The sequence below is a fragment of the Rhamphochromis longiceps genome, linkage group LG7 (assembly GCF_057381845.1).
Source record: "Rhamphochromis longiceps isolate RC_006_pf linkage group LG7, R_longiceps_female_GT1.1, whole genome shotgun sequence".
Lineage (NCBI taxonomy): Eukaryota > Metazoa > Chordata > Actinopteri > Cichliformes > Cichlidae > Rhamphochromis > Rhamphochromis longiceps.
Window position 1 is genome coordinate 60,098,977 of NC_140563.1, and position 14,373 is coordinate 60,113,349.

At 38.4% G+C, this 14,373-nt stretch overlaps 1 protein-coding gene across 1 annotated transcript; it reads left to right on the forward strand.

Moving 5' to 3' along the window:
* The first annotated feature begins 1,420 nt into the window (after window positions 1-1,420).
* On the forward strand, window positions 1,421-14,063 carry grk5 (G protein-coupled receptor kinase 5). Its single transcript, XM_085414633.1, has 16 exons — window positions 1,421-1,640; window positions 2,245-2,325; window positions 2,420-2,532; window positions 3,642-3,719; window positions 3,864-3,961; window positions 4,729-4,821; window positions 4,970-5,033; window positions 5,384-5,524; window positions 7,961-8,151; window positions 8,229-8,266; window positions 8,760-8,849; window positions 10,878-11,086; window positions 11,369-11,506; window positions 11,848-11,985; window positions 12,065-12,196; window positions 12,279-14,063. The coding sequence occupies exons 1-16, from the start codon at window positions 1,586-1,588 to the stop codon at window positions 12,411-12,413; spliced, it is 1,794 nt and encodes a 597-aa protein (XP_085270759.1). The 5' UTR covers window positions 1,421-1,585; the 3' UTR covers window positions 12,414-14,063.
* Window positions 14,064-14,373: the final 310 nt, after the last annotated feature.

Here is a 14,373-nt window from a genome sequence, read left to right on the forward strand (position 1 = left end):
CAGATAGAGCTGGGTGTCATCTGCATAGCAGTGAAAATGTATGCTATGTCTTCTAATGATGCTGCCTAAAGGAAGCATGTATAATGTAAACAGAATTGGTCCTAGCACTGAACCCTGTGGAACTCCATAATTAACCTCAGTGTGTGAAGAGGACTCTCCATTTACATGCACAAATTGGAGTCTATTAGATAGATATGATACAAACCACTGCAGTATAAACAGTTGTAAACAGTTGTAGAATTATAATTATCGTATTGTACAGAATGATTGTCTATACAGCATATACAGTAGTGCAGTTAAGATAAGTGAAATATGTGGATAATTTCTACAGAGGCTATGTAAAGTGCTAGTGGTTGTGAGTGGTGGTTCAGTCCATGTTATTATTGTGTGTATGAGGGTACAGTTGTCCATTTGTTTGTTTTTGTTTTTGTCCATTGTGGTGTATGTGGTATGTGCTGTCCTTCTAAAAATGATAAATGTAAACTACATAGTAGATGCACTGGTCCTTATATAGCACTTCTTCTATTTAACATGACAATTCAAAAGATTTAATACAATACGCTTCATTCATCCAATGGATGCAAGTTGGGGTTAGTATCTTGTCCGAGACAATTTGGCATGCAGACTGAAGCAGCCAGGGATCAAACCACCAAACTTTCAATTAGTAGAGGACCTGCTGTACATGCTGAGGTACAGCCACCCCTGTGCCTCAGGAGGCCAGTATTAAGCCACTGGGTGTCACCTCTGTCATTGCGCCCCAGGGTGGCTGTGGCTACATGTAGCTTGCCATCACCAGTGTGTGAATGTGTGCATGAATGGGTGGATGACTGAATGTGTAAAGCGCTTTGGGGTCCTTAGGGACTAGTAAAGCGCTATACAAATACAGGCCATTTACCATTTACCACTTTGTGTATATGACCTGTTAGTTATATTCTAGTTAGTTATATACAAATGGAGATTGGGATGTCTTCAAGTGACTGAACATTAGCTTCATAGATGTGTGTTAAGTGAATCTTTCAGTTTCTAGTTTTACGATGTTATTGCATCATGCTCATACAGTTTATGTATGCGATTTGTTAACCAAGCTTGCAAGTGTTAGCTGATAAGTTCAACTTTGGTCAAAATAGGGTTTTGGACATGAAATGGGAGTAACTTCAGAACTGAAAAGTAGTCCAAAACCAATTAAATTCTGATTACCTGTTGATCAAGAATGGTCAATATTTAGAAACTCTTTTCTAATAACTCTTTCTTTCTGTCTGCTTTGCTTTTGTTGCAAATCCATCACCTCTCTACAGTTTTTGATTTATTTGTATGCTCTTTACACCTGTGTTTTGTCCCTCCTCTCTTACTTAGGGCGTGTCCTGTGCTTGGAGTGCACTGTCATATATTAAGTATCCCACATTCTTTAGTGACTCACAGGTACTGCAGGTTAGACAACACGACTAGCTATTTCAGCAGCCTGTAATATAATAGTTGCCATTTACTGGGCCTGCTGAGAAGTTGTATTTTTACTTTTGTGCATGAAGGCTGGATACTGTGCGGTACTTAACTAAAGGTAACTTGTAGTGCAAAGGCACAGTGCTACATGGAAACCATAGAAAGCATTGCGGCAAATACTGCTCTTGTTAGAGCCAGAGAAGGTAAGAACTTTCTATATCCAGAAAGTTTATGTGAGAAGATGACATGCTAAAATGCTGACAATTTTTGACTTATTTCTCAATTTGGGACATGACCTCCATCAGAAGTAGTGCTTATATGGGTTATCTCAGGACAATGATTTTTCAGTCACAGTGTGGAAGAGTGATGTATGATAAACCTGATCAATGATGAGTTTTAAGTCTGGTTTTTTTTACTCACCAGTTCAGTTTAGGATAAATCAGTTTATCAATTTTAGCATTTCTGAATAAAGTGAAATTCTCTCTGAAGGCAACATAAATTTATTTGCTGTTACTTGAGACATGAAATAAATTTGGAGTGTGGAAATTGAGACGCAAACTATGAGTGATAGTGTGTAAAGTACGTTGCAGAGTAATGTGGTTCCACAGGCTTTGTTTAATTTGTTCCTGGAGCTATTTATAGTTCACTCACTGTAGTCGAACAAGCTATTGTCTGAAACCTGAAGGACTAGGCATGCTGATTGACATCTCAGTCTGAGTTATTCAATATGTCAGCACTTTGGTTATAGGCATGTATGCATATTCACAACACTAAAGAACTCCTTTTCTGTGTCCCCACTGTCTGTAGGTGGAGGAAGGAGCTGGAAATGGAAAGAAATGCTTCGCTTTCCCCACATTAGCCAGTGCAAAGACCTGGCCATGAACATAGGTGTGTATCTGCAAGTGTGTTTCAATAGTGTGAACAAGTTCTGGTTCTTTGTGAGATTTCACACCATATATTTTATTTTATATTTCTCCATTAGAACGAGACTACTATAGTCTATGTGTGAAGCAGCCTATTGGCAAGAAACTGTTTCAGCTCTTCTGTCGGAGTCGGCCTGATCTGCAGAACTACATTTCCCTCCAAGATGCTTTGGTACAAACTGTGAAAAATTCTTTTACTGGAATTTGAGTCCTTAAAAATATTGAAAATAATGGCACTTAAATATCAGTAATTATTTCAGAAGCTAGAGTTGCATTGCTCTTGTGTGTTTTAAGTAATGACATTGCAGTGCAGTGCGCTTTTTAAAAATATTAAACGAGAGATAAGAGATTAAGAGCAAAACAAATGTGAAACTAACATGAAGAACATTAGAAAACTGAGAACTGAAAATATACTTGAAGAATTACACCATAACACATATAATATAACATCAAAATAATCTATAGCATGTTGGAATTTCCATCTGTTATTTTTTTCTTTCTTTCTTGATTACTGATGGATAATGATGCATGAGACACCGCGGCATTATTAAATGATAAGAAAAAAAACATCAGCCAAATTTAACTCTGGTATATTCATATTGAGTAAAAAAGAAATTTTGGACTTCAGTGCACAAGAGGGTGACTCTTGTAGATACAACAGCTCATATAACCTTGTATCCTGTGCAGAAACAAAGTGTTACTGGACAGGTAGTATCTAATGAGCCTGACCCTCAAAACACTCAAAGCACCAGCGTTAAGCGGCAGCTGATTGCCTTATCAAGTGGCTAACCACTGCAACACTGGCAAATGTTTCAAAACAAACAAACAAACAAAAAACCCTAATATTTTTACCGTTACTTCAACTGGCAAGTAATCACATCCAGGGTACAGTAGGTAGTCTCAAAGGCAATATTAAACCTGAGAAATTAGATGAGAAGTGTGCTTCTCTAAAACATTTTAACCGCCCGAGTTTACACAACATTTTGTAAACAATAAATTATTCATTGACACAAGATCTTTTTAAGTTTATTGCACGACTTACAGATTGTGAATGAACTAAATCATTTAATTTACTGGTGATTTGCTTCATGTGTGAGCATCTGTATGTCTGACCACTTAAACATTTTGCAGTAAATAGCTCAAATTACTTCAGAAAAACTGACATCAGACCTTCTGTCTGATACTAGATTTTACTGTCTAAACCCTTTGAAGAACTAACCTGTACATATAGACTCTGCATCCACATATGCAAACAATCTTAATACCTATTTTCTTCTTTAGGACAACTTTGACATTCAGTCAGATGACAAAAGGAAAGAGTCTGGGAACAGGATCATCCAGAGATTCCTCATGAAGCAGGTGTGACAACATTTGTAGAAAACATGGTTGATAGTTTACAACCGTGGATATTTTTCTTTCATTATTTTCTCCTCTGAAGTTTGAAACAAGAATTCTTATATCATGCTACACATCACTTTATCCAAGTGTATCATGTTCCCTCAGTCCAGTGAGTGTGTGTCCATCCTACTGAGGCATGAAAGAAGCTGCAATCAGAGTCTGGAGCTCAATCCCTGTGGTGATGTCTTTCATGGCTGCAGGGAGTAAGTTATATCTCTCTGGTCTGCTTATAGATGGTCATGTTAAAACAAGTTTGTAGGGGACTCAATGCAGTCTAGAATACTTTGGTATACACAGGAATTCATAGTCGACTCAATGACTGCAAAGTGCCCAGGTCCTGTGGTTGCATTGGTGAAAAAGGTTATTTTCACCAATCTGGCATTATACATTGTGGCCAAATGTATCCAGTTTGGTTTTGTCTGTCCAAAGGACATTGTTCCAGAAGGTTTAGGGGTTTCAGATTTATCTTCAGCTATGCCATATTTTACTTAGAGAGAAGCAAGTTTCTCCTGGGAAGCAACACTTATTAGATCTTTTTCTAATTGTACTGTTGTAAATCTTTAACATTTAGCATGCTAACAGAGGCCTATAGAGTCTGAGATGTATTTTTTGTGTGTTTTGTAATTTCTTTGAGTATTGCACAGTCAGATTTTGGTGTGAATTTTCTGGGACATCCATGCCCAAATCTTCCTCAAATCAAACACATCTGAATGCATCTAACCATAACACTGCACTATACTGACTGTATATAATTTTAACTACTGGCTTAACTGGAGTTTTGCTGGCCTGATGTGATGACTATTTTTCTAATTTTGCTAAATTACTGGGATATACACAGTAATATATACAGTATGTCCAGTAGCCAATAGAAGAACTGCTTTACAGAATCAGTTCTCTAAAGTGTGGCACATGCTGTTGAAAACTGTTGACCAATGGAGCAGATGGAGTTCATCTTTCTTTTGTGGATTAGAGACCTACATAAATACCTCAGCAACGAGCCCTTCACCCAGTACCAGGACAGCATGTTCTTTGCCCGCTTTCTACAATGGAAACAGTTGGAGAGGTCAGTAAATGTGTATGCCCAACAAAGGTATGAGACGAATTGTTTCATGGATCAGTGGTTAGCCAAGTAGCTGCTGTTTACAGTTCTTCTTAAAAAATGTATTTACAAAAATATTTCAAATGAAAACAACATGTCTGTCTCTTTCAAGGCAGCCTATCATGAAGCAAACATTTCGACAGTACAGACTACTGGGGAAAGGAGGGTTTGGAGCGGTATGTATGTTTTGGGATTTACTCTAAGACACAGTGTTAGCATATCAGACACTTTATGGTATATGTTTTTAAGGTATGTCTTTACCCACGGTGTATCAAAATGAAGGTAGTTTTTTTATTTTTTATTTTACATACATATTCCCTTGGGGGAATTCATGGACTTAGACCTTCACAACACAGTTCTACATCTCTGTTACTCTTTAGTTCCCTTACATATATTAGTATACTTTCACTTTGCAGCAACCTATTCTTTTTTGACATATTGAACAGCTCTGATACTGGCAACAGCATTAGATACAAATTTATCACAAGGGTGTTATTGTCTTACAATCCTGTTATTCTGTCTTGAGGTGTGGGCCTGTCAGGTGAGAGCCACAGGCAAGATGTATGCCTGCAAAAAGCTGGAAAAAACCCATGTAAAGAAGAGGAAAAGAGAGGACATGGCTCTCAATGAGAAAGAGATACTACAGGAACTGGATAGTCGCTTTGTGGTGAGACTGCTGTGCTCTTCAAATATTTGCATCATTTTTTAATTTGTCAATTTTTTTTACATTTTCAAACTAGTTTTTGTTCATTGTGATGGTTTTCATATTGCCTTGTTCATTTTTTTTTTTAAAAATCAGTATGTTTGTTAACCAGTGTTATCTGTGTAAGCAAAGTTGGGTTATTCTTAAAAAGCAAATCCATGACCTGCACTGTTACAATGGTTGATATTTCTTTCTTCGTTAAAATAAACATATACACTGTTATTGAGTTACACTGTGACTACAATTCAGTTGAATTCAATTCAATTCAATTCAATTCAATTTTATTTATACAGCACCAAATCACAACACCAGTTGCCTCAAGGCACTTTAATATTGTAAGGTAGACCCTACAATGATAGATACACAGAAAAAACCAACAATCATATGGCCCCCTATGAGCAAGCACTTTGGCGACACTGGGAAGGAAAAACTCAATTTTAACAGCAAGAAACCTCCAGCAGGCACAGGGAGGGGCGGCCGTCTGCCGCGACTGGTTGGGGAGAGAGAGAGAAGACGGTAAATGGTAAATGGCCTGTATTTGTATAGCACTTTACTAGTCCCTAAGGACCCCAAAGCGCTTTACACATCCAGTCACCCACCCATTCACACAGACATTCACACACTGTTGATTTGCCATCAACAGTGTGTTGATGGCACCCACCCTGGGGTGCCATCAACCCTACACCCACCCTGGGGTGCACTGATAGAGGCGAGGCTGCCGGGCCACCGGGCCCTCTGGCGCCACCGGGCCCTCTGACCACCACCAGTAGGTGGGCAAAGGGTCAAGTGTCTTGCCCAAGGACACAACGATCGAGACTGTCGGAGCCGGGGCTCAAACCGGCAACCTTCCGATTACAAGGCGAACTCCCAACTCTTGAGCCACGATCGCCCCAGCGGGATAAAAGACATGCTGTGGAAGAGAGACAGAGATTAATAAAGCTTAAGCTCACACCGAACGAGACATTAATAAGCAATTCAAAATAGTCTTTATAATTCCATCATAACTGACACTTGTTAAAAACTCCAGCTGCCAAATGTTTGAACAAATCATTTAACAAAAATGATCTTTACTGAATGTTTATACAAGGTATTTTTACAGTGAAGAGAAGTTTATCCTGTGACACCGATAGGAAACCTGTATAGGGTATACCCCATCTTTCACCTTATCACAGTTGGGATAGGGATAATGGACATGAACTCTTCTCTATGTTTTATAAAAGACATAGAAGAGGTGGCTGTGACTCAGGAGGTAGAGCAGGTCAATTATTAACTGGAAGGTTGGTCGCTCCCGTCTGCATACTCACCTATCCTTGAGTGCTCAAGTTAGGCAGAAAAGTACTTAATAAGAACCAGTCGATCTACTATTTATATATGCTTAATTAGAGACTCATCACATCATTCAACAGGTTTTATACATGTTCTGACACACATCCATCCATCAATTTTCTTCCATCCATCCATCCATCCATCCATCCATCCATCCTCTTCTGCTTTTATCCACTACATCGAGGCTGTAGCCTATCGCATCCATCACAGGATGAGAGGCTGGACTAACAGGGCTAACATTGAAGCAGACAACTATTCAGACTCATCATCATCTTTGAGCTGTGGAAGGAAGTCTGAGAACTCTAAGAGAACTCATGCAGATGAAGAGAGAACATGCAAACTATACACAGAAAGGCCTCGGACTGGATTCAAACCAAGGACTTTCTTGGTGCCACTATACCTCGTCTCAGCAATATAGCTGAGTATAAAATAATCAGGGAGAGAACAAGTTCAAAAGCAACCTCGGTCAGACAGAATTCTGTTTATACTGATCTACTGATTCAGATGAATTTCGTGATCAAATAGTCTTATTTTTCTTAAGAATGATGTCCAGTTTTTATAATCAGTGAGCACAACTCAATTTTTCTAAAATGTGTATTTGCAGTTTCTTTTAACCTCCTAAGACCGGAACTCTTCCATGACATGCATTTTCAATTTCTCTTTGATATTTGGGCTGATTGGGACCCAATTAATGTAAAAACAAAGAATTACCAGATTTTTTTTTTTTACCTGATTTTTGTTTCTAAGAAAAATGAGAGCCACATATGAGGATATTCATTTAACATTTTGATAGCACAGTAGCAGTATAATGTCCTCGTAAGTGGATATAGAGCAAAATTGAGTATTTTGGTCTAAATAACCCAAAATGTGATGTCCACATATGTGGATGCCAGGTCCTAGGAGGTTAAGGATAATGTTTAATCCTTATGATTGGCTTTCTTTCATAGCGAGTGGTGTTCTGCACTGAATTATACTGAATTGTTTCAAGTATTTTGTAAAAGCTGAATTTATAGTATTGCTGATGCCTTAGTGAGTTTTGTTTTCTTATTTTTGTTTTATTTTTTTATTGTTCAGGTGAATCTGGCATATGCTTATGAGACCAAGCACAATCTCTGTATGGTTTTGACCATGATGAACGGCGGTGACCTAGGGTTTCACATACATCGCATGGGGTCACCTGGTCTGACCAAAGACAGGGTACGTTTCTACGCTGCAGAAGTCTGCTGTGGTTTAATTCACCTCCACCAAAAGTCAATATTATACAGGTAAGTGTATTTCTACATGCATTAAATCACATCTCTACTAGTCGGGAAGAAGTTTTTAAATGCTGTGTTTCTTCTAGAGATTTGAAGCCAGAGAACATTCTCTTGGATGATAATGGTATGCGCAACTACAAAACAGTGTTTTTTTAATCATTCATGTACAATAAATAGCCTCAACTGTACTAAAGTAACATCCAAGCAGATAGCATTCCAACATCCACACATAGCAAAAGCTGGCAGTTACTTTCTTGCTATTTTTAACTCTGAAAATAATCTGACTGTTTGAAATGCCACACATTTGGCCATGCAGCCTATCAGAAGCATCCACCTGCTCTCAAGAAAAATCTGTGTTGATTGTATTTTGACAGGGGTAAAAAAAGAAAAGAAAAAGAAAAGTAGTTTGAGGAAGTAAAAAAACCTGTTATCTATTTATAGAAACTTCCACACCTGTTCCTTCATTCTTGGAATAAAAGCAACAGTTGTAGTTTCCCATTGTGTCAGCTGGAGAAAAGTGAAGCCTAACTTGACAGGGCAAAAGTGAAAGTATGTGAGAAAAATAATCTCAACAATCATGCCATTTCAGTTAATCTTACTTTTTTTGTTCCATTAAGGACACATCCGCATCTCTGACCTGGGTTTGGCTGTGAAGATGTCTGAGGGGAGTCTAGTACGAGGCAGGGTGGGCACACTGGGCTATATGGGTATGTATGGAACTTCTACAGACCCACATAAATCACTAGATTATATGAGTGTGTTGGAAAACAAAGCAATTTATTTTTATGATTGTATGACTTTTATCCATACCTCTCAGTGGTGCTTACTGGCCTGCACACAGATGGATGGACTGCTTAAGTACTTACATAGAGTTTATCTATGTAAGTTTATCCATCACAAAGTCACTAATTGAAATTTAAGTTTATGATGCAGTTTGCATTGTGCTGGGAGTTGGTGATTTGTAGACCTGATTGTTTGTTTTAACACATCAGAAAAACAACAGAAACAAAAAATCAAACAACTGTCAATAAAATCAAAGCAAAGCAAATGGTGATTTTGCTATTTTCTAAGGAACTTTGAAAGAAAGGAATTGGAATTCTTTAAGTTTCTTGAAGATGTTTCACCTCTCATCCAGAAAACGTCTTCAGTTCTAAAACCAAATGAGTCCCAGGTATCTAAATCCTTGTGGGGCTTGTCACTAAAAGGGTTGTTGACCCACTATTAATTGTGTCACATGAGCCAAGGTGAGAAAAAGGCATGGATCATGACCAGCAGAGGTTTTGAGAGAAACTAATGTGATACCTTGGCTCACCCTATTAACCTGAGGTTAACAGAAACCTGAGGCACCTGGGAATAGATCTTAAAATTGCATTGTATGTGACTGACAGTTGGTGTCACAAGCCACCCCCTCTATTCAGTGATGGTCATTCACAGTGAAAATAGATGGCATCTTTTACTCCTCTTTCAAACAATCTGTCTTCTCAGTTCAGAATATGAAAATTGGCATCCTCAAAAGATTGACCTTTAACCTTTAGGCGCAGATCTTTAGCTGGTCTTGTCCTGCTATGTTGTGCCATGCATTGATAGGATGGCTGTTTGGTGTCTCCAATGTAGAATCTCTGAATTCTTGTATTGTAATAGTTTAAAACTTTCAAATTACCTGATGCTGTCAACTGGATGGGAAGAAAGAACCTATTATGACTTTATGTCTACAGTGCTTTCAGAAAATGTTCACAGTGGTTCACTTGTTCCACATTTGTTATGTTACAGCCTATTTCCAAAACTGATTAAATTCATTTGTTTCACCTCTACACACAATACCACATATTGACAAAGTGAAAAAATTAGCTTGAATTTTTTTTTTTTTAGCAATTTTATTAAAAAAACAAAACAAAACTGTAACTTAACTACCCACAGACTTTGCCATAAGACTCCAAAGTGAGTTGAATCCTGGTGCACTGGTCAGATGTTTCTATGACTTGATTGGACTCCACCTGTGGTAAAGTTACTGGGACATGAAGACATAATGTCCAAGGAATTGTCTGTAGACCTCAGAGACAGGATTTTATTGAGGCACACATCTGGTGAAAGGTACAGAAAGATTTCAGCAGTATTTAAGTTCCCAATGAGCACAACAGTCTCCATCATACGTAAAAGGAAGAAGTGTGGAAGCACTCCAGCCAATCTGATCTAAATCGGGGTAGAAGGGTCTTAGTCAGTGAACTGACCAAGAAGCCAATGTTCACTCTGGCAGAGCTCCAGCATTGCACTGTGGAAAGAGGAGAACCTCCCAAAAGGATAATCATTTCTGCAGAACTCTACCAGTCAGGCCTGTATGGTAGAGTGGCCAGTTGGAAGCCAATTGTCATTAAAAGGCACATGACAGCCTTCCTGGAGTTTTGCAAAAAGGAACATGAAGTACTTTCAGACAATGAGAAATAAAACTCTGGTCTGATGAAACAAAGATTGAAATCCTTAAAGTGTCATGTTTGGAGGAAACTAGGCAGCAATGATCCCCTGATGAATGCAATTGCTACAGGGAAGCATGGTGGTGGCAGCATCATTCTCTGGGGTTGTTTTTCAGGAGCAGGAACTACGAGACTAGTCAGGGTTTGGTTTTTAGTAATTTTCACGACATGGAAATATAGACTTATAGAGTACACAAGAATATTGCCTTGGCAATAAGTAACAGCAGCAAAGCATAAAAAGATTATTCGTTTGCATTCCCATTTCAGCTCCTGAGGTGATCGGCTATGAGCGTTATGGAATGAGTGTGGACTGGTGGGGCCTCGGGTGTCTGATTTATGAAATGACTGCAGGTCGGCCCCCTTTCAGGGCCAAAGGAGAACAGCCTAAATCCTCAGAAATGGAGAGAAGGATTCAGAATGAACATGAAGAATATGGCAACCAGTTCAGCAAGGAGACAAAAGACATCTGCTCCTCAGTGAGTTCTTCAAAATGAAACTATTTTTATTTCAGCATGCACAGAAGATGTTCTTTCATCCACATCATACCTTTATCCCCTGATGTATGTCAGATTGTTAAGACAGTACAACAATTTCCAAAAGCCAAGTCATATTCTAATAGGATAGGTTCAGGGTTGCTTACACCTTAGAGATTTACTACGCATACATGTGCTTTTCAGCCTAAATCCTAACCCCAATTTCGGAAGAGGCTGTATTACATCCTTCAAGCAATGAGAACACCTTTTTTTCCACTATTGTAGCTGCTGACCAAGGACCCCACAAAGAGGCTGGGCTCCCAGAAGTCTGGGGGAAAAGATGTAAAATTTCATCCTTTCTTCCAAGAGATCAACTTTCGGATGCTGGAGGCAGGACGCGTTGACCCTCCATTTAAACCTGATGTAAGTACCCAAATGAGATATCTATATCTATAGATTGATAGAGACAGATATCTAGATATGTATGTATATGTGTGTGTATGAATTTGAATTTTGAATATGTATACATACATACATACATACATACATACATACATACAGGATTACATTTATGTATTTAAATTGGATTCCATTTAGCTGGATGTAGTGTTTTCGATGTAAGAAATATCTTGTCAAGTGACTTTGGTTTTTAAAGAGTATGTAAAGTACTTAAATAAAAACTGATCAAATGTAGAAGAAGAAGATTTTAACAATCTTAAAGCCATTTAAATTTGTACTCACTGCATGTGGTCTTTTATTTTTAGCCCAGTCAGGTGTACTGCACTGATGTACAGGACATAGAAGAATTTTCCACAGTGAAAGGAGTCCATTTTGACCAGACTGACAGCTTCTTCTACTCCCAGTTCAACACAGGAAGCAATTCCATAATTTGGCAAAATGAGGCAAGTTCTAGGTTACATTACCAGGGTTAATCCAGACAAGAGCTTCAAACCTCACCTTCCTTCTCTGTCTTCCATGTAGCTAATAGAAACGGGATGTTTTGAAGAACTGAATGTTTTTGGCCCTAAGGGATCTGCATCTCCAGATCTCGACTGGTCCCAGGCCCCAGAGAGCCCCAAACGCAGCCTGCTGCGCCGAATCTTTCGCAAAAACGTAAGGACATAAAATACATTCTGTCAAAATGTGTGCCCTTTGTGGAAAGCTGAAGATATCTTTCCTCTTTTCACTCAAACAGCATCATTCAGATTCTGACGGAAGCAGAGAGAACCTGTTGTCCAGTGAGGGCTACAGCTCATCAGGAATACATAACTCTGCCCTGAATCCCAGGAAAGTCTACAACAAAGACACCAAAAACAACAAGTCATTGTAGCAAAGGGTTCTTCCCTTTAAATCGCAGCACAGCAGGCATTTATTTTGTGTTTTCATTGTCTTCCTTACACCTAATCTGTATTAGCATTTTCTGCTTCTCTCAGGTAAAACAAATGAATAATTTTACACCATCCCAACTTTTTAAAAAGTACTTGAATTTTTAAACAAGTGTACTAGTATATATAGTATATAGTACTAGTATTTTTTTTTAACAATTCCAATATAATAAATGTCATCTGAATAATAAATTATGTGGAATTATCTGGATTAAATGGGTCACCTGGACGTCCAGACGTGTTCAGACCTTTTGGGATTTCTTTACCTGGATGGAGCATGCATCAAGACATTAACTTGTAATAATTTTTCAATTAAAAAAGCAAGCTTGAACCAGATATTTGACATAAACATAAAAACTCAAAGCCAAGTCAGCAGTTAAGCAAGGTTCCTGGTAGAAGTAAAGAGGCAAGGGGGACCTAGTGTTATCTCAGGTATCTTTCAGGGACACAAATGAAGATTTAGGTTGGGGAAAATTGTCAGCCATCCAACTTTTAATAGAGTCTAAGCATCTATTTGGATGCCTTTAGAAAAACCTTGGAGCTTAAAAGAGATATTTAATTAGATGTCATGTTCAGCACAATTTGAGCACCTTTAAGGGCATGCCTTATCTCTGCTAAGAAGAGGGGAAGATATAACAGAAACAATAAAGGCTCCAAAATAGAAAGGCCAACTAACTAGGTAGCACCAGAAACGCTTGCTTGCTAACCAGGCCTCGCTTCCACAACAGGCTGAGCTTCACATGGACGCCTACTCTATTCTGTTCTACTCTACAGTGGGAGTGGGACGAACTGCAGCCGTCCGCATCAAAGCCAAATACTAGGGCTATCATTGTGGAAGTTTACTAGCTGCCACTTTGCTCTCTCTTGATGTTTTTTTCCTCCAAATCGCACAATTAGCTACAGGCAGCACTAAGTGTTTGGTTAGCTTAGACAACTATGCTCAGCTTAAACTAGTTTGGCAACGGATTATGGACACACAACCAGGCGAGTTACTGGTTGCATGAAGCAGCAGGGGAACTGTAGCTAAACTGAGCAGCACCCAGAGCTTGGAGAACCAATCTGAGCAAAGAATGAATGACATCTGTGGGAGCGCAGCAAAATCAAATGGGTTTTAGGCCTGAAGAGTAGAGGTGGTGAAAGCTGCACACTGAAACAGAGCAGTGTGGCCAGTGAATGAGAAAGAGGCTGCAGGCGACTGTGGACAACTTTAACTTTTTTTGCTTTTACAATAATTTGTTAAATGTTTATTTTGATGTGGCCAGTTTTAAAATGCAGGCAGTGACTTTTGATAAAGTACATTTGTAACTTTTCCACAAAGCTCTTCTTTTACAATAAATAAATTGTTCAGATGAAAGGTATTATACTGGCTTTTTGTACCCTGTGTGTTAATAGGTTCTAAAATATATTTCACCTTCACTCTCTGTAATGCAATATTTTTTTTTGTAAAACTTTATAAAAGCTATAAATTAAATCTTAAATCTGACTTCTAATTTGGGAAAAATACCTTTTTCAAGATCTTCCCAGTGGTATTGAACATTTTCCTTGGTAGTGGGTGAATGATGGTGTTCATTACAGCTCATTCAGACACAGTATAGGAGAGAAACTGTGTATAAATTAGTCTTTCTACATCATAGATACAAATAATTTCAAAGTTCACCAGTAAAGCAGCTCCTTAGAAAAAGGCTAGGTGAACCAAAAAGACCATTCAACAAAAAACAGATTTAATTAATCAGATCAACTTGGATGTGGGATTTTTTAATTAAATTTAACCCAGTGTAAAAAAAACACAAACAAATAAAATTCACCCAAAAGAGACAATAACAAAGACTTTCATTTAGACAATAAGTGAAATGGTGAATTGGCTCTGTTTGGCTGCAACAACACACACAACTTCATGGTGCCAAA

Bases quoted from the DNA above. Each gene is read 5' to 3' on its own strand.
- grk5 (XM_085414633.1), top strand. From the start codon at position 1,586: ATGGAAACCATAGAAAGCATTGCGGCAAATACTGCTCTTGTTAGAGCC. The intron at 4,822-4,969 runs GTCAGTAAATGT...GTCTCTTTCAAG, and splicing joins CAATGGAAACAGTTGGAGAG to GCAGCCTATCATGAAGCAAA. The intron at 11,087-11,368 runs GTGAGTTCTTCA...CCACTATTGTAG, and splicing joins CAAAAGACATCTGCTCCTCA to CTGCTGACCAAGGACCCCAC.